The following is a 25206-nucleotide window of genomic DNA, read 5'->3' on the forward strand; positions in this document are numbered from 1 at the left end:
AGCACCCCAGAGGATAAAAGCAGCCCCAGCTCTCTAACGCCAAGCCATTCTTAAAGCCAGTCTTAAACAGGAGGTTGAATGATGTTCCTGACTGTTCCGCTTTACATGTGGTTGGAGTGTGTACTTTTGGTGGCAAGGGAATTTTTTTTTTTTATGACTCAAATGACATCTAATTTTTAGTTTTCAATAGCCAGGCTGTGTATACTGTTCGCACAGTGTCAGGAACAAGATTCTAACAAAGCCTAACTTGGAGCAAAACTTGGGGTTCATCTTCAGGCCTCTGTCCCCCACTCATCACGCTTTCCCGTCTTAATGGTCTTCTCTCTGTCTTCCACGGATGCGGTGTCCCTAGCACCTTATACATTTTAAAACCGTCTTTCATCGAAGTATCTGAGGTTCATTCGCATGAAGGTGTAAATAGCTGGTAATAGCTTAAAGTAGTCCGCCTATGGGACAGCCAAGTCAGTGGTCCATGGTCCTGCCCTCAGGGCCAGCTGCAGGCGTTCAGGGTTCAATGAAAAATGAAAATGAATGTTCCCACATTCATCAAAACCCAGGGGGAAAAGTGCCATTAAAATCTAAAACTTTTTTCCTTTAAAAATATTTTTTTTTCTTGACCTGGGCGGTGTGGCTCAGTAGATAGAGTGTCGGCCTGCGGGCTGAAGGGTCCTGGGTTCGATTCCAGTCAAGGGCACATGCCTGGGTTGTGGGCTTGATCCCCAGAGGGGGGCATGTAGGAGGCAGCTGACCCATGATTTTCTCTCATCATTGATGCTTCTACCTCTCTCTCCCTCTCCCTTCCTCTATGAAATCAATAAAAATATATTTAAAAAATATTTTTTCTTTTAACCTGTAATAAGTGTAATACATGAGAAACAACGTAAACTTTCAATCTGCAACAATATAGTTTTTGGTGTCATACTTTTATATAATACAATGAATACTATTTATTAATTAATTTGATATTACGAGTGGTTATAAGAGTTTTCTGGCTCAGGTTTCTGCAGATTCATATACGAGGCCCTTGTACACTTTCACGATGGTGACAGGAGAGCATTAAACTGAGTGACTGTTGGGGGGCTGGGTTCCCGGGAAGCAGGAGCTGAGAAGGAGGGGGACTTGCAGAGCCCATCAGGGACCAGCATCTGCGAGTGGAGGTGGGGAGAGGTGGTCAGAGCGGGAAGCCAAAATGCGATGCAGTCTTTATTCCCTTGCCCTCGCAGTCCCTGGATGTGGGCTGCCCGGCTGGCCGACTGCATCCTCATAGTGTCATTGAACACGTGTCTCTAACCCAGTGGCATTTAACTGGGGGCGCTCTTGCCTCTCAGGGGGCACTTGGCAATGTTGGATGTTGTTGGTTGCCATGACGGCAGGGGTGCTACTGACACTAGTGAGGGGCGGCCAGGGTGCTGCTAGGCATCCTATGATGCACAGAACAGCCTCCCCCTCCCCCAACAAAGAACTCTCTGGTCCCAACTGTCAATAGTACAGACCTTGGAAAACCCTGCTTAACCTTTTATTTTTCTCTAAAAAATGCAGTTGGATCTGGACGTTTGAGTCGGTTCAAGTTCCGCTTCGGAGAGAGGACAGAAGTCCTCCCAGGTGGGCCTGTGTTGTACATCCTATTGTATCAGGTAAGAAGGCACTAGCGCCCCCTTTTTTGGTGATGCACAGATTAATAAGTGAGCTCAGATAGAATCATTATCAAGTTCCTCATTAGCCTTTTATCTGATAGTTTTACCATTAAGGGCTGACAACGGTGACTTCTAATTCTATCGCTTGCTTTCCTATAGCTGCAGTCTATAATAATAAAAGCGTAATATGCTAATTAGACCGGTCGTCCTTCCAGGCGACCTTCCGGACGACCTTCTGGACGAAGCCAGGGCTGGGAGGGAAGCCTGAGTCCCAGGTGCCAGAGGGAAGCCAGTGCCAGCAGCTGGGGGAAGGCCTACTCTTGCACGAATTTTGTGCATCAGGCCTCTAGTTCTCCTATAAAGAAAAACATTGCCCTACCAACCAGTGACCCTGCAATAGCCCGGACTGGAAAGGCGGGATGCATGCAGGATTCTTCCCCTTGCTCAATTTTCAGAACGCCCTAGTCATGAAAAACGTGATTAAGATATTCTTTCTAGGTGTTTTCAGAAAAACCACCCTCTGAGGAACAAAACAGGATACGAGTGTGGGTACAGAGACCAAGTTACACCAAGCGCTTGGCTTTAAGGAGTCCACCAGGCCTGCTGGGACCACACAGGGCTCTAGGGGGCAGCAGAGACCACCAGCTGCTGGAGCCGCAACATCCCGGCTTTGATACCATTACAGCCTCCTTACCACCGACCAGACCAGCCGCCGCTGACAGCTAGCTAGAATCTCAGCTGATCTGAGAGGCGACATCCGGGCATGGCCGCAGGGAGGGCAGGGCTCCGTCTGGCCCGGTCCTGGTTCCCAACAGCCCTGTGCTCCTCTCCCACCCATCGATCCCTCTTCAAGATGGACAGGACCCGTATTCCGGTCTTCATGTTTAGCTTTCCTTTTTTTGGTGTGTTTCTATGGATTTGCCTACTATTCTGGATATTTCCTACAACTGGGCGCAGACAGCGTGAGGCCTTCTGCCATGGCGTCCTTCACTCGGCATAATGTTTTTAGGGTTCATCCGGGTGGCAGCGCGTATCAGGACTCCATTCCTTTTCATGGCTGCATACTATTCCACTCTATGGCCACACCGTGCGCATCTGTTCATCCGTGCGTCCACCGATGGCCGCTTGGGTTGTTTCCATGTTCTGGCTGTTATGAACGTTGCCGTCACCGTCTTTGAGGACAGGCCTTGGTGTGGTCTTGTGCTTTCCCGTCTTTCAGTCCATGGAGTGGAATGTTCGTTGTGGTTCCATTTGGAGGGGCTGCAGGATGTTTTCCAATGTTTTCCCTTCCCACCAGCCATGCAGCAGAACTCTGTCGTACTCTTTTTAAAAAAAATTTATTTTTATTTTTTAAAATATATATTTTATTGATTTTTTACAGAGAGGAAGGGAGAGGGATAGAGAGTTAGAAACATGAATGATGAGAGAGCATCACTGATTGGCTGCCTCCTGCACGCCCCACACTGGGGATCGAGCCTGCAACTGGGGCCTGTGCCCTTGACTGGAATTGAACCCGGGACCCTTCAGTCTGCAGACTGACGCTCTATCCACTGAGCCACACCGGCTAGGGCTGGGGGACCATTTTCCAGCTTCCCACACGCTAAGATTCAGAAATCACCGATGTGGCCCACGTCCTTAGGGTAGCCCAGGCCTAGGAGATGGGAGCCCCGAGGAAAGGGATTAATATGAGGCTCCCAGGCCTCCTCTGTCCGGTCCTGGTCCCTGGGGATATGACAGCTGACGTGTCCTGAGCCCTCCTCACCCACTAATCTAAGCCCAGGACGCGTCCTGTCTCATCCCTCCTCCTAACAACCTGGTGAGGTAGGCCTGCTATTATCTGCCATTTTGCAGATGAGGAACCGAAGGGGGAGGGAGGCTGAGTCACTCGCCGAAGGGGATGGAGCTGGGCGAGCCACCCAGGCCGCCAGAGGCCAACACCTCCCACAGCGCAGGCACCACGTCCCATTGGGCTTCCTCTGATCTGCTCCGTGAATCAGCCCTTTCTGATATTTGTATCCGCCTAGCAAATGCGGAACCACACTTTTCTGGAAAGAAAGGGGACCCCCCTGAACCCCTGGCCCCCCTCCTTCTCAGAGCCACGGCTCCAAAGTCTTGGTGAGTCCCAGCCTCCAGCTACCAGACAGCTTCTCGACTCAGCCCACGGGGTGTGGGGTGGGGGGCATGCAGGCCCTGCAAAGAGGGGGGCTGCTGGGATCCTAATGAATCTTCCAGGTTAGTGGTCCGGGGGGCCCTGGGAGTTCCCCAGCGTCCAGATCAGGGGGAAAGGCAGGCAGGGAAGGCGGGCATGTTCCTGGGCACCGTGGGTACCTGTTTGCTTCCGGCCATGAGTCATTCCCTCCAGATCGAGCGCCTCGGGTGAAATGTTTGCCAGCCCCACCTCCCTCCAGGCGGCCTTATAGCTCCCCTCCCGCGGGGCCGCCAGCACGGAGCAGCCCTGCCCTCCTGTCCGCCCCACGCAGCCCACCCACGGAGCCCACCCGAGGCTATGGCAGCTCCGGCGGCCCAGGTGTCCAGGCAGCGGGCGGCAGCCGAACGTCTTGGCTCCAACCAGAAAGTTGTGAAGTACTTGGGCCAGGACTTCGAGATGCTCAGGCAGCAGTGCTTGGATTCAGGGGTGCTGTTTAAGGACCCCGAGTTCCCAGCGTGTCCGTCAGCCTTGGGCTACAAGGATCTTGGACCACGTTCCCCCCAAACTCAAGGCGTTGTCTGGAAGCGGCCCCCGGTAAGGAGACGGGCTTGCTGTGAGGTGTCAGGCAGGATGGGGGGCTCTGGCTTCAGGTCAGAAGTAGTTGAGGGAGAAGGTGTGGCTCTGGATCCTCAATTCTTAGACTCCATATTTCAGAAACCCTTTCCCTTTAACAATCTTTTTCAGAGGCGGTGAGGTTAGAGGGAAGAGCACGCAGAGGCGTTGGGATCAGACGAGTTAGATTTGAATCCTGGCTCCGCCTGTGTGGTCTTGGACCCATAACCTCTGTGAGCCTCAGTTTTCTCATCTGCGGAATGGAGCCACTGGCACCTGATTTTTTCAGTGTTGGTATGAGGGCTAGAGACGAAGCTCCGAGCATCATGCCTGGCCCACGACAGGCACAGACCACGTGGTCGTGACCGCCTGGGCCCCTGGGCCAGGGCACCGGGGAACAGGCCAATGATAGATGTCACCATTGGTCGGGGGTAAGTGGTGACATGGTTGCTAAAAGGTGCAGCCATTGCTCAAGGTCACGAGCTGGGTCACTGTTCCATCAGGGCTAGTGAGTGGAGAGGTGGGGGCTGTGGGGCTGTGAACGCGGCTGGAACTCAGGGCCTCCTGAATGCTGTCACCGGTATCACCCCAAACTCAGAGGCAGAGAATGGAGAACCATCCCCCCCCCAAACCCGTGTCCGTGACCTACCGCGACGGGACCCGTGTCCCGTGATTTGCCCTCAGGGGTCGGAGCCCCCTCTGCAGGGTGGTTGTGAGGACTGAGAGAGTCTGTTCAGCGTCTGCCACGTAAGAAGTCTCATAAGAGCACATGTTCCGTGGCTGTTGGCCAGGGAGCCTTTGCCTTCTAGAGCATGATGGGAAAATCAAGTCGTGGTACCTGTTTTCTTGGCCCTGGATGACAAGGGAGGATAAGAAGATCATTCTTTGGATACTAGAGGCCCGATGCACGAAATTCGCGCAAGGGGCTCGGCCCTCACAGCCCTGGCTTCGTCCGGAAGGTCGTCCGGAAGGATGTCCAGAAGGTTGTTTGGCTGTTCGGCTGTTCGGTCTAATTAGCATATTACGCTTTTATTATTATAGATAGATGGCCAAATCCTATCCCTACCCCTTTATTTTCTTTTTCTTTTTTTAAAAAAATATATTTTATTGATTTTTTACAGAGAGGAAGGGAGAGGGATAGAGAGTAGAAACATCGATGAGAGAGAAACATCGATCAGCTGCCTCCTGCATACTCCCCACTGGGATGTGCCCGCAACCAAAGTACATGCCCTTGACCGGAATCGAACCTGGGACCCCTGAGTCCACAGGCCGACGCTCTATCCACTGAGCCAAACTGGCCAGGGCCCCTTTATTTTCATACGACCAGTTCTGCCCCACAGTTTCTACCCCTGAGGGTAACTCCTTTGCCTGCCTCTCTCCTGCCCACCCAGGTCCGTCTGCCCACCCCTCTTGAAACATCTGGCATTCCTCTGGGATGCTGGCAAAATCAAGGTTGGGAATCATGGCTTTCTTTTCTTTCTTTCTTTGTTTTAACTGGGGGTTTCTTTCTTTCATTTTTTCCCCCATCATCATTTATCCCCTCTATGTGATGGTTTTATATTCTTGTCTCAAGAGTTGACAGCTACATTTCGTTTCAACAGACAGTATTTTCAGGCCTCTGTTTTGTTTTGTTTTTCTTGAAAGAATAGTTTATTGATTTTTAGAGAGAGTGGAAAGGAGAGGGAGAGAAAGAGAAACATCGACGTGAGAGTGTGATATCCATTAGCTGCCTGCCCCCTACTGGGAATCGAACCGACAACCCTTCAGTGCTCAGGATGTCACCCAACCCACTGAGCAACACCGGCCAGGGCTAGGCCTCTTTTGGTGTCAGGCATCGGCTCTGCACTGTGGGGAAGGCGGTGGGGCAGGTTCATTACTGCAGAGAGACTTTGGCACTGGGGTTGGAGGAAGCAGAGGGTCCTGACAGCGACCAGTGATGGTCTAACGCCCTGGGAGCAATGCTTGCAAGTTGCCTTCGTCCGCAAGAAGATGCGATTGCAGTGCCTTCCTGCCTCCGACCCCTTACCAGTGCCCATGTTTCCCTCGAACCCATTCATCAGGGGCCGAAGCAAGCAAGGCCTGAGTCATGTGTGTTTATGGAGTGTGCGGAGATCCTCACCTGAGTAATAGTCAACACTGCTAATGACAAGATGTGGTTGTTATTCAGGAAGGAAAAAAAACAGTGTCCCAAGTGTGTGTTGTGGAGGTGGGTGGGTGGGTGGGGAGCCTCCTGGCCTCTTTTCAGCCTTTTTGGCGGCCAAACTACTTTGTGTCTCCGATCCGAGTTCCAGTAGACAGTTAGCCCTGGAGAGAAGACTTCCGGAATGTTCTTCCGGCCTAGGCTGAGATGCCATCCCCTTACAAAGCCAGGGACGCCCTGTGGCCCCCGAAAGATTCATGACATATTAGTCATGACGTCCCTGGGTTGTTTTTTTCCTGGGTCGGGGGGAGGGGAGGTGCATTTTGAAACCTGCTAAGAAGAACATGCCGTAGAATGAACATTCCTTCCACGTACACCCCGCTTAGCACCGTCCTGCTCATCACACTTCAACTTGTCTCTGGCCTTTGCAAACCACTCTGTCTCTTAAACCGAACTCAACATTTCAGCAGAATCCGGTAGGCTTATCGGCCATGCGTCGAATGAGCTGATATCGCACGGACAGTGTGACCTGGGCAACGGGCTGGCCGGCTCAGGCAAGCAACTTGGGACATGTCAGCGTGTTCCGCTGTCAGGAGTCGAAGCCACGGGGTTGGGCGCTGTCCCCGAGAGAGGATGCTTTGGGCAGGCTACTGCTACGGGAAACGGGGTCCCTGCAGAGGGCCGAGGCCTGGCCAGGGGTTCCCTGCTTCTTAGGGGGGGAGTGGAGCGGAGGAACCCTTGAAGGAGATTGAGGACACCTTTGATAGGTGAGGAGGGGACGAGAGATGATCTCCTAGGTTGCTGTGAAGCCTGAGTTCAGGGACTCCGAAGCCATCTTTACCCTCGTGGCCACCATCACCGGGCATCTTATGACTTGTGTTTTGTCCCCAATTGCTTTCAGGAATTGTGCCCCAGCCCCCAGTTCATCGCTGGTGGTGCCACCCGCGCGGACATCTGTCAAGGTGGTCTGGGTGAGTAGGCGGACCGTCCTGTTTGTTCCGCGCAGGGCGGGGGTGCATGTGGCACGGGTGACGTCAGAGTCAGCTGTTAGACTTGACCGCCTGTAGTTACCTGTAAGTGGACCTAATCTGCCCCGTAAAATGGCCACGTCTCTGCAATTAGGGACTGTTGTAATAGATGCTTCTGTAATTGGTAAGAAAACAGGGATCCTCTCTTTCTAGCCAAGCTTCCTCTCACGGGCCTGGGATCCTGGGACTAAGAAGATGTTCCCCTCCCAGCCCTTCATATTCCCTCCAATCGGGTGCAGTTAAGCTTTGGGAAATCATTTGTTTTGTTTTGTAAGTTCTGGCCTCACGTGTCAGACCCCCAGGTAGTAGATGGTGCTCTGCTCTTGACCTTCTACGCATCCCTGATCCCAGGGCCTCGTGGCCGAGTGGGACAATACTGGCCTTTCCGGGGACAGCGTGGCTCTGACTTAGATTCGCTGGGATTCTAAACCGCCATCCCCTGGCAGCCGCAGAACACGGGGCAGGAAAGGAGAGCCGCGAGGAGACAAATCCCACGTGGTGAAAAGCAGTAAAACAACCCAAATCTCAGCATCCATCTGGACCCGATAGCCTTCATGCTTTGCGGGGGTCGACTCCCCTTTTCCCTCCTGGTCCTAGCCAGGAAAACGTTTCCAATCCGCTGGAAATGTTTGTGATTTTGCAGGTCACAGGGCACCTAATTTTAAACGCCTCTAATGTTCTCTCCTTTAATGAGCACCGCAGATACCCCCTGAGCCAGAGCTCCTGGGGGCGAGCATTAAGCAGGGAGAAGGCGTCAGGTGCCACCTAATTTCCCACGTGGCTCAGGGAAGCGCGACTTCCCACGGAGTCTTTTAGCAGCTCCTTGTTAGTGATGTTTAACTTAGTACCAGGCATTTAATAAGCCTCGTTGAATTGATGGGCCTGGATAGCTCTTCCCTTGAATCGTTATGTTTCCGGAAGGAGGCCTGAGCGTTACCATGGTGAGTGCGTGCTGCTGAGGGCTGGAGCGGGCTGGAGAACAGGAAACCACCCAAACTGACTCTCAGCACCCAGCTCCCACCCAAGTCCGTGGGGCCTCGCCAGGGGGCCGCCCAGGGGTAGCCCAGCCGATGAGGTGGTGTTTTTGTTGTTGTTGTTATTTAAAAATCAGTATCACTGGAACCTCTTTGGAAAGCAATTAATTTATTGATTCAACATTTTCCAATGACAATCGCCATTCAACGTCATATTCGTTGCAGGTGCACAGCCTATTGGTTAGAGTCCAGTGGTTCTCAGCCTTCTGGCCCTTTCAATACAGTTCCTCATGTGGTGACCCAACCATAACATTATTTTCGTGGCGACTTCATCACTGTCATGTTGCTACTGTGATGAACCGTCATGTAAATATCTGATCTGCAGGATGGTCTTAGGTGGCCCCTGTGAAAGGGCCGTTCGACTGCCAAAGGGGCCGCGACCCACAGGTTGAGAAACGCTGGGTTAGACATTTATGTGACGTATGACGTACAGAGAGATTCCCTGGCCCTGTGCGTAGTTATCACAATACGATTGGCCACCCTCCCTGGCTGTGCGCTGGGCCTGGTGGGGACACATCTTGGAGCCCGTGTGAGGAAGGGGTGTGCTGGTTGAGCTGAATTCTGTGGCCCTTTGGGTGCAAAAATAAGACAAGATGCTGGGGCCAGGGCTAACCGAGACAGAAATGGAAAGATGAGCTCTCAGATCCATCGCTCGCTCAGGCCCAGGCTGGCATCCACACGGCAAGGTGCAGAGTTGGCACTGCCCCCTCCCAAACGGCCTGGCACCCCCCCAGTCCGAGCTGGGGACCCCGGGGGCTTCCCAGTGAGGGCATCCACTCTGAAACAAAGGATGATGGAGGGTCTCCATGGCAACATGAGGATGGCCGCCCAGCCTCAAACATATTAAGAGACCAGGCGACGTGAGCTCAGATGCGAAAATGCCCGGGAGCCTGGTGGGGTGTGGTGGGCAGAAAGCGAGGCGTTTTCGGCCGGGAAAACACCCCGTTACTGTGTCTCAAGGCACAGCGATGCGAAAGGAGACAGGAAGGAAGCAAAACTCGGGGAGAGGGGACCCTGGCCAGGTCCCAGGGGGGCAGACAACCGCAGAGAAAGCGATTTCAACCAGCAGCCGGCACCCGTGTGGCTGGAACTCCTCAACAAAAACAAAACAGACCAATAAAACCCACATCATTCCTCCAGGGATGCCCAGCAGCAGTTCAGCGAGGATCAGGAGGGTGAATCAGCCGACTGCAGAGCCACTGACCGAGGAGGGCTGGCGTGGGCTGGAGGGAGGGCCGAGCCAGGCCAGTGGCTTGCAGGGTTGCAGGGTTATTCCTTTCGGCCGGTGCAGCGCTGCCTGCCCAGTGATGGATGTCTCAGGACCGGGAGGTTTCCATTTAAAACAATCAGAAAACAGATTCCTGGCTTCTCTTTTTAAAAAACGGCAAAATCTGGCCCAGGTCCCTCTCTACAGTCACCCTACAAATATGGACTGAGCACCTACTCTGCGCCAAAGATACAACCGTGAGGTGGGGGTGGGGATGCTGGATGTCAGGGAGTCTCCGTTCTAATGGGGAAAACAACCAGTAAACATAGACAGGTGCCAGGCGGTGGTAAAAGCCACGGAGAGAGGAGAGCCACGGGAGAGGAGAGAGAGTGAGCAGGGGGTGCTATTAGAGGGGGGCCTGAGAGTCCCTGGGCCCCGCAATGCCAGGATCGCCGGGCTCGGGCCTGCTGGTAGCTTGCTCTAGGCCGGCGGCTACAACGACACCGTGAGGGAGGTATTCCAGGAAAGTGCGTTTGATTCTTCATTTACAAACACCACGGGAGGTGGGGGGTCATGTGGCGGGTTCAGGGCCGGCTGGAGGTGGGATGCCTGCAGGATTGAGGACCACGTGGCTCATCAGACATGCTGTTTTGTCAGCATCAGGGATGGTTTCCTGCTTCTGCAGACCCCTGGGCCGCCCCCCCCAGGGCAGCACCTGGGTACCAGGAAGGGCCTCTGTCCTCGGGGCCGTGGGGGAAGGGCCCCGTGTGCCCGGAGCTGCCCCCTGGGTCTCGGCTGGGCTCCTGGAGAGGCGACGGCAGCGCTGTGTGGTCTGTTCTGTGCTGTCAGGACCCGGTGGCCCTCTTGGCTGACTCCGGCCACCTCCGTGCAGGGACACGGCACGCCCTCCATCCATCCCTGACCCCCCCAGTCTCCACAGCCTCTGTCTTCCCTTCCCCGCCCTCGGTGGACACCCTCCCACAGCAGAGGGAACACGAGGGGTGCTCTTCGCCACCTTCTCTCACCTTCTGCTCCCCGAGTCCCCGTGGGAAGCAGGACAGAGGTTCTCTCTGCTCGGCCTTCCTCTTGGCCTTGAAAACGATGGTTCCCGCTTCGGCCATTGCTCAACGTCGAAGGGGAGGGGGTTCCAGTGTCTGGCGTTTTCTCTCTCGTTCCCTTCCTCCTCCTCCTCCTCCTCCTCCCCCTCTGTAGCGTCTCCACGTTGCCCCTCGGTGTTTGGGAAACTCTCTGAAGTCACTGCCTGGTTCATAGTCTTGGCTCAACCTCTGAGCCACGCCGGCCGGAGTGGGTTTCCTGTTTCCTTCTGCGTTTGCTGGGATCTCTGAGCTGACCATTATTAAACCCTAGACCAGCGGTTCTCAACCTGTGGGTCGCGACCCCTCTGGGGGTCGAACGACCCTTTCACAGGGGCCGCCTCAGACCATCGGAAAACACATCTATAATGACATACTGTTTTTGTGATGAACCACTATGCTTTAATGATGTTCGATTTGTAACAATGACATTGGGGGTCACCACGACATGAGGACCTGTGTTCAAGGGTCGCAGCATGAGGAAGGTTGAGATCCACTGCCCTAGACTCTTTAACCTCTTGGCTTTATTTCTTCTGCCTCGATGAGGATGACGTAAGGCGAGTCAGTGTCTCAAGACTGTCTTAAGCAATGAGGCATCGAGGCTGTCATGCCGAGCTCTCAAACACAACAGGGCAGTCCTCTAAACACACAGAGAGCCAACTTCCTGTCATCTAACATCACGGGGGCAAGGAACACACACACACACACACACACACACACACACACACACACACACCACCTTGGCCTGGCAAACAGATGTTTCCTCCAACCGAATGTCTCATCAGAGTTGCTTTTAAGGAACCAAACAAGACATTTTTATTTTTTTAAAAAAATATATTTTATTGATTTTTTACAGAGAGGAAGGGAGAAGAATAGAGGGTTAGAAACATCGATGAGAGAGAAACATCAATCAGCTGCCTCCTGCACACCCCCAACTGGGGGGGATGTGCCTGCAACCAAGGTACATGCCCTTGACCGGAATCGAACCTGGGACCCTTCAGTCCGCAGGCTGACACTCTATCCACGGAGCCAGACTGGTTAAGGCCAAACAAGACATTTTAATTTTTTTATTGATTTCATAGAGGCAGGGAGAGGAGAGAGAGAGAGAAACATCAATGATGAGACAGAATCATTGATCTGCTGCCTCCCGCACACCCTCTACTGGGGATCGAGCCAGCAACCCCGGGCAGGTGTCCTGACCAGGAATCAAGCCTGGGACCTTTCAGTCCCCAAAAGACATTTTGGCTTTTGTTCTTTCCATGGCTTCCCACTGGCCGAGCGCTCTGAGATGTGAAATGGTCAGCACGCAGGGGCGATTGATCGGGGGGACCAGAGACATTTCTATCCGCGTACACGACTCCCAGCGCGGCAGCAGGAGCTGACTGTGCTGCCCGTGACCTTGAGACGCGGGGGGAAGGAGAGAGTCGGACGTGGAAGGGAGAGAAAGCAGGACCCTGCCGGCCTGGCCTGACCAGTGTGTCCCCACTACCCGGTGCAGGCGACTGCTGGCTCCTGGCGGCCATCGCGTCCCTCACCTTGAACGAAGAGCTGCTTCACCGGGTGGTGCCCAGGGACCAGAGCTTCCAGGAGAGCTACGCGGGCATCTTCCGTTTTCAGGTCCTGTGCGTTGCTCGCCGCCCTTGACGCTCCCTTCCATCGTCCCGCCCAGATCCACAGAATCGGAAGCTCTGGGGTCGGGCCCCGGGGCCTATGTTTTCATGGCCCCTCCAGGTGGCTCTGACACACCCTTGAGCTTGAGATCCATCCGGTCACCTACACATCCACCCCCACCGCCTCCCCCAGGCCTCAGGGCCCCGAGGAAAGTGCGGGGGGGGGGGGGGGAATGTCAGGAGACATGGTTCTGAGTCACACACCGTCACCACAGACGCAGACACGGGACTCGATGCTTCCCGACTCCTTGAGCATCTCCTAGGTCAGTGATGGCGAACCTTTTGAGGTCAGCGTGTCAGCATTTTGGAAAACCCTAACTTCACTCTGGCGCCGTGTCAGCTATAGAAATTTTTTGATCTTTGCCACCATAGTAAAACAAAGACTTATATTTTTGATATTTATTTTATATATATAAATGCCATTGAACAGAGAAAAACCAACCCAAAAAAATGAGTTCGCGTGTCACCTCTGACACGCGTGTCATAGGTTCGCCATCACTGGCCTATGTGCATGGATGAGTAAGACCCCCAATCCTGCTCTTCAGGAACTTGGAGTCCACTAAAGGCCCGAGACCTGAGCACTGAGCCTCCCAGAGGCTCCTCCGGGGTCCCCCTGAGCGGCGCCGTGTTCCCCCCGCAGTTCTGGCAGCGCGGTGAGTGGGTGCAGGTGGTGGTGGACGACAGGCTGCCCACGCGGGACGGGCAGCTGCTCTTCCTGCGCTCCGCCGAGGGCAGCGAGTTCTGGAGCGCGCTGCTGGAGAAGGCCTACGCCAAGTAAGTGGGGGGTGAGGCGCTAGGAGACCCCACCGTCTTCCTGGAGGATCTCACCTGCCCCCGCGCCCCCAAACTCAAGGTGTCACATCCAAGTCTTCCCCGGCACCTGGTCCCCCATGGGCTGGACCAGGGTGGGCAAACTTTTTGACTCGAGGGCCACAATGGGTTCTTAAACTGGACCGGAGGGCCAGAACAAAAGCATGGATGGAGTGTTTGTGTGAACTAATATAAATTCAAAGTAAACATCATTACATAAAAGGGTACGGTCTTTTTTTTTTTTTTAGTTTTATTCATTTCAAACGGGCCGGATCCAGCCCGAGGGCCGTAGTTTGCCCACGGCTGGGCTGGACCCTCAGTGACAGAGAGAGACAGAAGCTCGGGCTGGGGGTTGGCCCACTCAGCTCTGTCCACAGGAGTGTGTGCATGGGGGGAGGGGGGGGGGCCAGGCTGCCTGAGCCTTCTCTTCTCTGAAACCCCACGGGCAGTGTTCAGGCCCATGTGGATTTTGAAAAGGATGATAAAAAACAAGAAGGAAGTGAATGCACTCAGATACCAAACTCGCCAGAGTCTACTGACCGCTGGTTCAACCGTCCTCCTTCCCATTGGCAGGCGATGCTCAACGCCTTCTCCTGGGTGCCTTCAATTAGCTTCGCACCCTTTTCTGTAACCCCGGCTCCTCTCCAGCCCTGTTCCCACAGCAGGTCCCTCGGGGTGTCCCTCAGCCTTGAGGGAGGGTCCCCCTCATCCCTATTCATGCCCCCCAACCCTCAGAAACCCAAGAGGCGAGGGTCAGCTTTGGAAAGGTGACGCTTGGCAAGGGGTGGCCTGGGGGGAGGGAGGTGGTCTGAGATGCGTTCCCGGCAGAGTGCTGAGCTAGCCACGTGAAACGGTGGCCCCGCGCCTTCCCCGGCCACAGCGAGACGGCAGGCCTCCTCCGTTACCTTCAGACCAGCCACGTCCCAGCATCGTGCCTGCCCCCCACGTGGCTGCTCCCTGGGGCTGCTCAGGGCTGTGGACGGTGCGCGCCCGCTTTCCCTTTCAACAGGCTCCTTGGCTCCTACGAGGCCCTGGCCGGCGGGTCCACGGTGGAGGGGTTTGAGGACTTCACGGGCGGCATCTCGGAGTTTTTTGACCTGAAGAAGCCACCGACCGGCCTGTTCCAGATCATCCGGAAGGCCCTCCGTGCGGGGTCCCTGCTGGCCTGCTCCATTGACGTGAGCTCCCCTCCCCACGGGTGGCCGGGAGGGGACCGGGCCGGCCTCGGGCCAGAGCGGAGCCTGGGACTTCATGGGCAAGTCCGGTGGCACCTTGGTCCCAGCCCGTGGGAGCTGGTGCAGCCCTAATGAGTGGGTAGGAACTGGGGTTGGACTCACGGTGGGAGCCCCAATTTCCCCTCACTGGTGGGGCCCCTTCGCTACCGTGGAAATTGCCCCAAGAAGGCAGCATTGAGCCCTGGATCCTCGCCCTGCTTTGTTAGGCCTTGTTGGGAAGTAAATTTTGGGATTTGGGGACGCAAACGCGATGATTGACAACTTGATGGACTTGGAAAAAGCGAGAGGGTCTGAAACCAGGGGCCACACCCTGGCGGGGGGTGGCTGTACGGAGTGCCAAGGTGGCAGGGAGACCCCGGCCCCCTGGTCTGTGACCACCGGCTCCTCCTCTTCCTCCTGCTCACCTGGTGGCCTCGGCCTGTGGGTGACACGTCTCTATGAAGATCCTAGCGGGACCTGTGTGCTTCTGGTGGGGGATGACATGGGCATGGGTGGGGGAGGAGGCTGTGGCACAGGGAGGATGCTGGGAGGCTCGATCCGTGAAAACAGTGAGAACCAGAACTCGTCCAGGGCAGCTGTCTGGGTCATTATCCCTCCTGCAGGCAGGGGATGAATGAGTTCCCGGCTCCGTGACATTTTAAAGGCTTGGCAGCCACACAGCGCCCTGCCCAGAACGGCAGGCCTAAGGAAAGGGGGTGGGGTCGAACGGAGAGGTTCCTTTTCCCTGCACCCCCAGCCCCACACCGAGGCCCCGGGGCTGGGTGGCGTGTGCTTGGGAAGCGTTATAGGACCAGCCCCACAAGGTCAGGGGCGGCCGCCCTGAGCGGACTGGGTTCCCGACGCAGGTCTCCAGCGCAGCCGAAGTGGAAGACATCACCCGCCAGAAGCTGGTGAAGAGCCATGCGTACTCGGTCACGGGGGTCGAGGAGGTAACACCGGGCAGGGGGAGCGCGAGGGTAATGAGTCATGATGTTGACCATCAGTCCAGGGCGTCCCTGAGAGAGAGAGAGGGGCCCACCTGGTTGAGGCCTCTCTCTGGCTGCATGAGGTCGTGGTGCACTTATGAATATGGATTTTGGAGACAGACTAGGTGCCTGACCTCCCTGTACTTCTTAGTAACTAAGTCATCACGGGTCACTTAAGCTCTCTGAGTCTCCGATTTTTGAGCTGAGAAATGAAGATAATAACAGATCCATGCCCGGCCAGTGTGGTTCAGTGTTTGAGCGTCGACCCATGAACCAGGAGGTCACGGTTCGATTCCCAGTCAGGGCACATGCCCGGGTTACGGGCTCCATCCCCAGGAGGGGGCGTGCAGGGGGCAGCCGATGGATGATTCTCCCTCATCATCCACGTTTCTGTCTCCCCCTCTCCTCTCTCTGAAATCAATAAAATAAACAAATAACAGACGCAGCTCACGGGATTGTCGTGAGGTTTAGATGAGGGGATAGCGCATGTGGGGTGCCTCGCGCTGTGCCTGGTCCATAGTCCACGCTCCATGAATGCTAACTGCTGGGTGCGGAGTATATATCGGGCAGGCACTTATTACCATTCGGTCTCATAGAGTAAGAACGGAGTCGGCTATAAAACCTAAACCCACGTGAAAGGAGACATAAACTTGTTTTTGTGCCGGATTTATTATTTACGCAACCAAATGGCGAAAAACAGAGCCGTGAGGCCAGGCCTGGAAACACTCGTTAAAAGCAAATGAAAGTGTGGCTGTTTGGGGACATTTGAGAAACGGGGTGCAGACACGGACGCAGGGCAGCCGGGGCCACCGCCTTCGTCATGGCTTTTGCAGGTGGATTTCCGTGGACGCCCGGAGAAGCTGATCAGACTCAGGAATCCGTGGGGCGAAGTGGAGTGGACGGGCGCCTGGAGTGACAAGTAGGTGCTGTCCCCTCTCCCCCCGGGGCGGGAAAGCGTCGCGCAAAGACACAACCATGATGACAGGGGCGGTGTAGTGAGTCCCCGGTGCTTCCCACCCTCAAACCACGCAGCCTGTTCAGAAAAGGGTAGCAATGGCTCCAGCCTGGGAAATGCCAAGCAGACAGACCCCACTGAGCCGGAGTCTTGGATGCTGGGTGTCTGCGGGGCCTTTGCACGTCGGGGTCTGTCTGTTTTCCACCCACACCCTGGTGACCCAAAGGTGAGATCCACCCGGCACAATTGGGTTCCCTCCGCTCCGAAAACCCTGGCCACGCTGACAAAGGCCGGGCCCCTCAGCGCCAACAGGAAATGACCGCTTAGGAAGTGAACTCCATCCCGGGGACCAGCTGGCCGCAGCGGGCAGTGATGGATGGAGTGGCCCGCGCTCCCCGGAGCTCCTGGCAGCCGGGTATTGATCTTTCCCGCAAAGCCATTAGCGGCCACAGAGGCCCCTCTGGGCCAGGCCTCTCCGCTGGGGAGGGAGGGAAAGTCAGTGAGAGATGGTGGCCGGACTGCGAGGCCCCCCCGTGGTGTCTCCCGACTGCTGCGCCCTGGGATCGAGGTCCCCGAGGGTGTCGAGCACATGGGAGGGTTTCCTCCGAGTCACCACTGCTGGCATGGTGGGTGGGCGGGGGGTGGCTGTCACTGGGATTCCTGCCTCACCTTTTCTTCCCAATGGAATGAACCATCTTTCCGGGTCTCTGACCTCAGGCTCAGCTTCCTGTCTAAGAGGGACGATGACCTGGCTTAGAGGACATCGGTGGGAATGAAGCGGGAGGGGCCTTGTTAGGGGGACCCCAGTTCACGCGTCATTCTCTTTGCTTGGCTGTTGAGTGGTCTGAAGGGCTCTGGTAGGTAGGAAGAAGAAGGTAACGGTGGTGAGGAGACTGGACCACAGCCTCTGTGTTTGTGTCTGTGGCTTGTAGGAAAGCGGGCCACTAGCCCCGGTGCCCATCCCCTGTGCCCAGGAGGCCCCCTCTGCCTGGGGGCCTCCTGGGCACAGGAGGCTCCCAGGCAGAGGGACACATTGATATTTCTCTTTCTCTGTCTCTCTCTCCCCCTTTCCATTCTCTCTCTTAAAAAAAAAAATCAGTGGGAAAAATATCCCTGGGTGAGGATTAACCAAAACAAAAATTTTTTAAAAAGTCATTTAGCCCTAACCGGTTTGGCTCAGTGGATAGAGCATCGGCCTGCGGGCTGAAGGGTCCCGGGTTCGATTCTGGTCAAGGGCATGTACCTTGGTTGTGGGCACATCCCCAGTAGGAGGTGTGTAGGAGGCAGCTGATGGATGTTTCTCTCTCATCGATGTGTCTCTCTCATCGATGTTTCTAACTCTCTATCCTTCTCCCTTCCTCTCTGTAAAAAATCAATAAAATATATATTAAAAAAAAATCTTTTTTAAAAAAAGTCATTTAATTCCTCCCCCGCCCGCAGTGCCCCGGAGTGGAATGACGTGGATCCCAGGAAGAAGGAAGAGCTGGACAAGAAGGCTGAGGATGGAGAGTTCTGGTGAGGAGCTGCCCACAGTTGGGGTTCACCCCCTGTTCGGATGTGGGGTGAATCCCTCGGGTGATGCAGAAATTCGCCGTGGTTCCCGGCCAGGGCAGGGAGCCTTTCATCCTTCTCCCCTTTCACCCGGCGTGATCTGCCTCTGTGCCAGGATGTCCACAGCCTTGGCAGCGCCAGCCCCGGGCCCTCAGCGTGTAGCTCTCACCTGCCTACCTCACCTTATCGTCCCAATGGAACGAGCCATCTTTCTGGGTCTCTGACCTCAGGCTCAGCTTCCCCCCTAAGAGGGACAGCAACCCTGGGGGTGGGCTCAGGAAGGTGCTCGGATGCCCTGGACGCCGGCCTGGCTTAGAGGACATCCGTGGGAATGAAGCAGGAGGGGCCTTGTTGGGGGGACCCCAGTTCACGCATCATTCTCTTTGCTTGGCTGTTGAGAGGTCTGAAGGGCTCTGGTAGGTAAGGAGGGGAAGGTAACGGTGGTGAGGAGACTGGACCACAGCCTCTGTGTTTGTGTCTCTGGGTTGTAGGAAAGCGGAGCACTAGCCCCGGTGCCCGTCCCCTGTGCCCAGGAGGCACCCTGCCCCCGCCTCCCCAGCCCAGCTCTCTTGACGGAGCCCGTCTGTCCCTCTGTCCCAGGATGTCCTTTTCGGAGTTTCTGAGGCAGTTCTCCCGCCTGGAGATCTGCAGATGGTCCCCCGACTCCCTGAGCAGCGAGGAGGCGCACAAGTGGGACCTGGTGCTGTCCAATGGCCGCTGGGCCCGGAGCTCCACCGCCAACGGCTGCCAGAACCCCCCGGGTGAGCGCGGGCCGAGGGCCTCCTGGGCTTGGCCTCCCGAGGGGACTTTAAATGCCTTTGCACTCCGTTCTCTGGCCTCTGGGCACCGATCGGGGGGTGAGGGGGCCCACTGCCCCCAGGGCTTGGCGGCCAAGACATGGGCTGATCTCACCTGAGGCCTGATCTCAGCAAGCGTCATTCTCTAGCTTCTGGTCCAGACTGTCCCTGCTTCACCCCCTGCCCCTGCCCCCTGAGATGGTGCCTCTTCCCACTAACCACCTGGGCACCTGCGCTGAGGCCTCCGTCCATGCCCACCTGCCTAGGTGGCCAGTCCCCGGCAGCTGAGCTGGGATGCAGTGGCTGATGGCCTGGGGAGGGACGCCTGCTGCTCCGATCGCCCGCACCCGTCCCAGGGGCCATTTCTCGTGCTCGCACCTGAGCCCGAGGTGGAGGGGCCTGACCTTGGGGGTCAAGGATGGCCACACGCGGACCTGGGAGCGGCCCCTCTCGCCCTCACGGGGGAGGCACTGGCACTCCCTCCCCGGTGGGCATGGTCTCTGCACTGACCCAGCTTATTAGGAAGACGGGAAGCCGCCCCATCCCTGTCCCCCGCGAGCGCTAATACACACATATGCAGGCTCCTCCTAGGTCCCAGCCACTGGGGCAGCCCCGGAGGAAGACACCCCGAAAAGATGCACCCACATCTCTCAGGAGAGGGAGGCGAATCCGCTTCCTCCACTTCCCGCCTCCCTCCCGGCCTCGGTGAGGTGCTGCGTGCCTTAGACTGTCCGGGGGCAGGGCCAGCTGCAGGGCTGGGCTTGGTGCTGTGGAAGCAGCGTTACAATAAAATCCTCCTTGAGTGCGGGCCTGGATCTTTTGTTTTTTTTAAAATATATTTTTATTGATTTCAGAGAGGGAGAGAGAGATAGGAACATCCATGATGAGAGAGAACCATTGATCGGCTGCCTCCTGCACGCCCCACACTGGGGATCGAGCCCGCAACCTGGGCATGTGCCCTTGACTGGAATCGAACCTGGGACCCTTCAGCCCCCGGGCTGACACTCTATCCACTGAGCCAAACCAGCTAGGGCAGGCCTGGCTCTTGACCAGCTCTCTCCTTCATCCCCATCCAACGCGGGGCTCCCATCCCCGGAGGCAGAGATGGCGCTGAGCAGAGAGGGAGGGCGAGCGGTCCCTTCCCGGCCCCGTCACTCAGCTTGGGACCCTGGGAGTCCCACGGGAGGGTCCCTTTTTCCGAGATTCCGTTTCCGAATCCTGAAATGGAGTGATCACACCGCCTTCCGAAAGGCTTTGTGAACAGGGAGTGTTTGGCAAACGGCCTGCCTTATTTTTATGGCTCCTTTGCATCCTCCGCTTCTGTTGGGGAGTAAACAAACAATGTCTGAGATTGCACTCATGTTGCATGTGGGAGGAATTAAAATCTGTGCGCCATTAGCAGGCTCTTCGAGAGCGCGCGCGCGTGGGAAATTGGCATGGGTGGGTTGGGAAGCCCAGAACTGCAGGGGGTGCCTCAGGCACCTGTAGGCGCCAACCACCCCACCTCCCCCATCTGTGCCACCAGCCAGCTGCTGGAGGAGACGGATGGTCCCTGCCCTTTGGTAACGCTGTGAGCATAGAAGCTTACAGAACTGCCTCTCTCTCCTCTGGCACCTGGACGTATTTGGCTAAAACTCCGCATGCTTGTGCCCGAAATAAAGGAGCCGGAACGTGGAGATGCTGGAAGGTGGAACAGAATAGGTGCTCAGATTGTTAAGAAAGTAATGATTAGTGGCTCCTGCTCACGCGCGACTGTCTTGATCTTTTACCAAGTGGGACCCTTCTTTGGGGACCCCCTACCCACGCCTTCTGCCCCCCCAGGGCACATCATTATTGAGATTGGCGAGGCCCCAGCGAGGAGGTGCCCGGCAGGCCCGTCTTCCTCAGTTACGCGTTGCACTGGGCTGTGGTAGAATTGCTGTGTGCCTTTGGGGGGACCGGGTGACCTCTCTGTGCCTGGGCTAGTGCACTCACTCCGCCGAAAGATTATTTTTAAAAAATCCTATGAGAAACAAAGCAGTCTTTTAAAATACCCAGAGGTGGTGTGACAGGCACCCTTGCTCATTGCCCGCTATTATCCTCATGCATTATGCAGTGGGCTCCTCGGCGGGCGGCGTCAGACGCGAGAAAACACGTGCCGTCACGCAGCCCCCACTCCACGGAGACCTCCGGGAACGCGGGTGGGAGGCGGTCAAGGTCACAGGCTCAGAGCTGCTCCATGGCTTTGAGGCGGTCCCCACAGCCCCGCCGCACAGCCAGGCAGGAAGCGCCATCCTCCTTGCTTGTTCCTGTTGTCTGGGCACGATCCTGCTTAAGGTACCTTGTCCTTCTATGTCAGAGGGAAATCACAGGCCAAGATCCTTGGGCTTCCCGGGTTCAGGCTGCTTGGCCACACCCCCCTCCATCCCCTGGGCCGGACGGACCCTCAGGGCTCTCTGGGCAGCTGAGAGGCACTGCCCATGCCCTGCCCATGCCTCTGGTGCAGGTGCTGTGGCCTGTGCTGCTGCCCTCACCCCCCAGGGTGAAGAGGAGAGGGCCGACCCCCAGAGTCACAGGTGGCTCTTATGGGGACCGTGGCTGGGTGAGCCCAGAAATGCTCCCGGGAGCCGAGACACAATCCAGATGCATGACGGAGCGCCGGAGGCCTCCCACTCCCACCTGCATTCTCTGCTAATGAATTTCGGAATTACACAACAATGCACTTTCTGATTATGCAGGGGGAGCACCAACCGCTATAAGGGGGTCGTTAGCTACTGCACAAGTGATTCTAATAGATGCTCTCCCAGGCGTGAGAGAGGAAGGGAGGGGGCGAAGGGAGGGAGAGGGGCGGATGGAGACGGAGAAGGAAACTCTCCTAGCTGTCGCCTGCAGCAGACAGCTGTCTGGGGGCCTCAGCCACCTTTGCAGGAGACGTGCCACCAGCTCTGGGTGCCGACAGGACAGGCCTCCTCGGGAACCCCGCCAACTGTGCAGACACCGTCGGAAATGTAACTAATAACACGCAGAGGCGATGCGGACGTAATTATAGCCCCATGCGATGAGGAGAGAGGCCCGCTGGGGACCGGCCACGTTTTCGCGGCTCAGAGTCCCAGGGTGCACTGTGGTGGTTAAAGAAGAGCCTCTAGTCTCTCTCTCTCTTTTTCCTTTTTGTTTTTATTGCCACATGAATCTCCCCCGGCCCCCCGCCCCGCTTTGATATTTATACCAGGCTGGGTCGCACATTAAAACAAGTGGCTTCCGTCCTGTGTTGGCAATCTCTGGGTTATCAAATGGGGAATTGAACCGTGACCTCCTGGTTCATAGGTCGACGCTCAACCACTGAGCCACGCCGCCCGGGCTGGAGTTGACCTTTTTGAGAAAGACTACACCCCACGGTACACCCCCCAGTGTGGCCCCAGAGAGGCTGCTGGCTGGAGTGTCCAGCAGGGCGGGGAGCCACCCCCTGGACAGGCAGGAGGCCTCTCCTCCCCATCATCTCTGACTGGGCCTTGTTCCCAAGCCCCCCACCGCCCATAGCCACCCCTATCCTGAGCAAGGGTGCCCCACTGTCACCTGGGAGTGAGACACTCTCCCCGATTGCCTGGCCGCGCCATGTCCCCCGCTGGCCGAGGGCTGGGTCTCTCCGTCCAGATGGTCTGCTGTTAGCCTGGGGGCAGGTGGGGCAGGGCCAGCGGGAAGGGAAGGGGGACACAGCTCAAGTCCCTTCCCTCTGCTTCTATAGGGCGTCCCAAAATTCACGCAAGATTTGAATTCTGCGTGAGCATTAACAACAACAACAACAAAAAGTAAAAGCCTAACTTTACTTGGTTTATTGAATCAGATTCTAATATCTGTTGCCCTTGGATTTCAATCCCTTCCATTTGATAAGCATGACCAAGTACCAATGATGGCCCAGGAGCAGGGACAATGAAGGCCAATGAAGACCACGGCTTTGCGTCTGTGCCAGCCAAGCCGGGGAGGCCATTTACCCGATGTGCTATTCCATCCATAACCCTATACTGTATACGTTATGAATCAATAAAAAATGTACAATTTTTAATCATAAACCTGTGTTTTCTATCAAAATTACTTCTGGCGTGGATTTTGGGACACCCTATACATTTTTTCACCTTTGGGTAAAGATGGAGGCAAAGTCAGTTAAAAGTCAGTATGGCTGGGCCGAGAAATTAAACAGAAGATCAGACCAGCAGTGGGCATGTGAATTCAACTTAATAATGGTGTTTGGGCCGGGAAGTGGGTCTGGTCTTTGGGAGGCCGGCCAGAGGGTCAGGTTCATGGCCTGCTGCTCGTCATTTCCTATCGAAGGCATTCATAACACAGCGGGAGCCTTCGGGTCCCGGTCACCGTCGTCAATGAGAAGCTGTTCCCAGAGGGTCTCATCGGGTACAATACACGCAGAAAATTATTGAATTTATTAACATCTAAATTAAAAAGCCTGAAAGATGGAGTTGTAATTAATCAGCTTGCAAACGGCTCCCTCCCGGGATAAGATAACAGACCCGTTGCCAACAGCTAGTGACGGAGATGTATTATATCTTAAAACAATAACGATATTTTCACGGCGGAGCCTATCGGAGCACTTGGAAGCCATCCCGTGAATGTTAATTATTTAAAGGCTTTCTGAAACGGAAGCAGATAATGACTGTTTTCCCGGGCCTTCTAAGGAGGAGATGGCACCGGGGAGGGGTGGGGAGGGGAGGGGGGCAGTGCCTTTGCCCACGGTCACGGTCAGAGGTCCCAGAGAGGGTCAGGCACCACAGTTCTGTGACCTTGCTTCTCCCATGGCCTCTGACCTCTGGCTTCCCAGTTCCAGCCCTGTGTGTTTGGTCACCAGTCTCCCAGCTGCTCAGCCAGCCGCCATCGCGTTCCAAACAGGGATTTGACCAGCCTCCCGCCACCCAGTCCCCGGACCCCAGCTTCAAAAGCAAATTGCTGAGAAGCAACCTGTTTCCAGCCCTTTCGAGTCCCCTGGGCCAGCCAGTGTCTCTCCAGAGGTCCCAGGCCTGAGAAGTGGACCTGCATCTGCCAGTGGAAAGGACTGGGCAGGCAGGAGGTCAGGGTCAGGGGCTTAAACATTTCCATCCTCTTCCTGAAGGAGGTGGCTTCCCCCACCTCCACCTCTTGAATGACTTACTTTCCACCAAAAAAGTAGACTTTTTCTTTTGCAAAAGAGAGAGCAATATAACGACTCATTACTTTTTTGCCCAAAGTTTCAACGTGTGGGTCAAGGCGGGGGAATGCAGGGCAGGGTGGCTGGTGAGGGGCCGTCTGGGGACACGTGCAATGTTGAAGGACGGTGACCTGACGCTCCCATTCCAGGCCTTTCCCTAGCATCCTTCCTCCTCTGCCACCTACATACATGCTTTTCTTTCCCCTCCTGCCTCTCTCTTACCTCTGACCTCTCTCCTGAGGTCTTCTTGGACTCTTCCTGCCCACACTTGATTTTTCCTTGCTTTGAAAAATTTTAAAATATATTTTTGTATTGATTTCAGAGAGGAAGGGAGAGGGAGAGAGAGAGAGAGAGAGAAACATCCACGATGAGAGAGAATCATGGATCGGCTGCCTCCTGCACGCCCCCTACTGGGGATCCGCAACCCTGGCATGTGCCCTTGACCGGAATCGAACCTGGGACCTTTCAGTCTGCAGGCCGACGCTCTACCCACTGAGCCACACCAGTTAGGGCGAGGCACTGTTTGTTAAGCTGAGACTTCCATTGAATTCAGCCACTGACCATCCCAACGTGCTTTTTGAGGCTATTGCCATAAGGCGTGGACATCTGACAGCTCTGGCGGTGTGGAGGCCCGACGCAGTGCGTGGGGCTCGCCACCAGGCCTCATGGAGCCCATCTGTATCCTCATCTCAGTTCTTCCTGATCTTTCAGCAGCAGCACCTGGATCGAAGCCCCGCGTCTGGCTGAGCCCTGGTGCGCCTGCGTGGGCACGTGGCTGCCCATAAACACGTCAAAGGATCAAACACGGCCAGCAGTGCCCAGCAGACAGCAGAATCTGGCTGGGGGAAAGGTTGAGCTCCCAGAAGTCTCACACACACACACACACACACACACACACACACACACACACACACGCCTGTCTGCCGACCTGCACTGGGGAACGCACCTTGGGAGTAACAGGTGAGGTTCAGACTCCTTCTCTCTCGTTGTGATGATTAAAGACCTGCAGGCTCTCTTGGGTAACAACCCCAAAGGTATGCAAAAAAAAAAAAAAAGACGAATTGAAATCCGCAAATACCCCCTACGGTGACTTTTCAGGTGGGGAAGATGGAATAAAAACAATGCTAATTAGTTCACATGAATCAAAATTATACC

At 55.7% G+C, this 25206-nt stretch overlaps 1 protein-coding gene across 3 annotated transcripts; it reads left to right on the forward strand.

Annotated features, from left to right (window-relative positions):
• The first annotated feature begins 4084 nt into the window (after window positions 1-4084).
• LOC118678943 (calpain-8-like) lies at window positions 4085-24862 on the forward strand. 3 transcript variants are annotated; one of them, XM_036355183.1, is made up of 10 exons: window positions 4085-4377; window positions 7437-7506; window positions 12397-12515; window positions 13209-13342; window positions 14388-14556; window positions 15459-15542; window positions 16412-16497; window positions 17974-18048; window positions 18685-18845; window positions 24763-24862. In XM_036355183.1, exons 1-10 carry the CDS (start codon window positions 4141-4143, stop codon window positions 24834-24836), a joined length of 1209 nt encoding a protein of 402 aa, XP_036211076.1. In that variant the 5' UTR covers window positions 4085-4140; the 3' UTR covers window positions 24837-24862. The 3 variants fall into 3 exon arrangements, with proteins under 3 accessions (XP_036211076.1, XP_036211077.1, XP_036211075.1); XM_036355184.1 differs by lacking the exon at window positions 24763-24862 and adding an exon at window positions 19462-19686; XM_036355182.1 differs by lacking the exon at window positions 24763-24862 and having other exon boundaries at window positions 18685-19686.
• Window positions 24863-25206: the final 344 nt, after the last annotated feature.

Source organism: Myotis myotis, unplaced genomic scaffold (genome assembly GCF_014108235.1).
Source record: "Myotis myotis isolate mMyoMyo1 unplaced genomic scaffold, mMyoMyo1.p scaffold_m19_p_21, whole genome shotgun sequence".
Taxonomy (NCBI): Eukaryota; Metazoa; Chordata; class Mammalia; order Chiroptera; family Vespertilionidae; genus Myotis; species Myotis myotis.

Bases quoted from the DNA above. Each gene is read 5' to 3' on its own strand.
- LOC118678943 (XM_036355182.1), top strand. From the start codon at position 4,141: ATGGCAGCTCCGGCGGCCCAGGTGTCCAGGCAGCGGGCGGCAGCCGAA. The intron at 7,507-12,396 runs GTGAGTAGGCGG...TACCCGGTGCAG, and splicing joins CATCTGTCAAGGTGGTCTGG to GCGACTGCTGGCTCCTGGCG. The intron at 15,543-16,411 runs GTAACACCGGGC...TGGCTTTTGCAG, and splicing joins CGGTCACGGGGGTCGAGGAG to GTGGATTTCCGTGGACGCCC.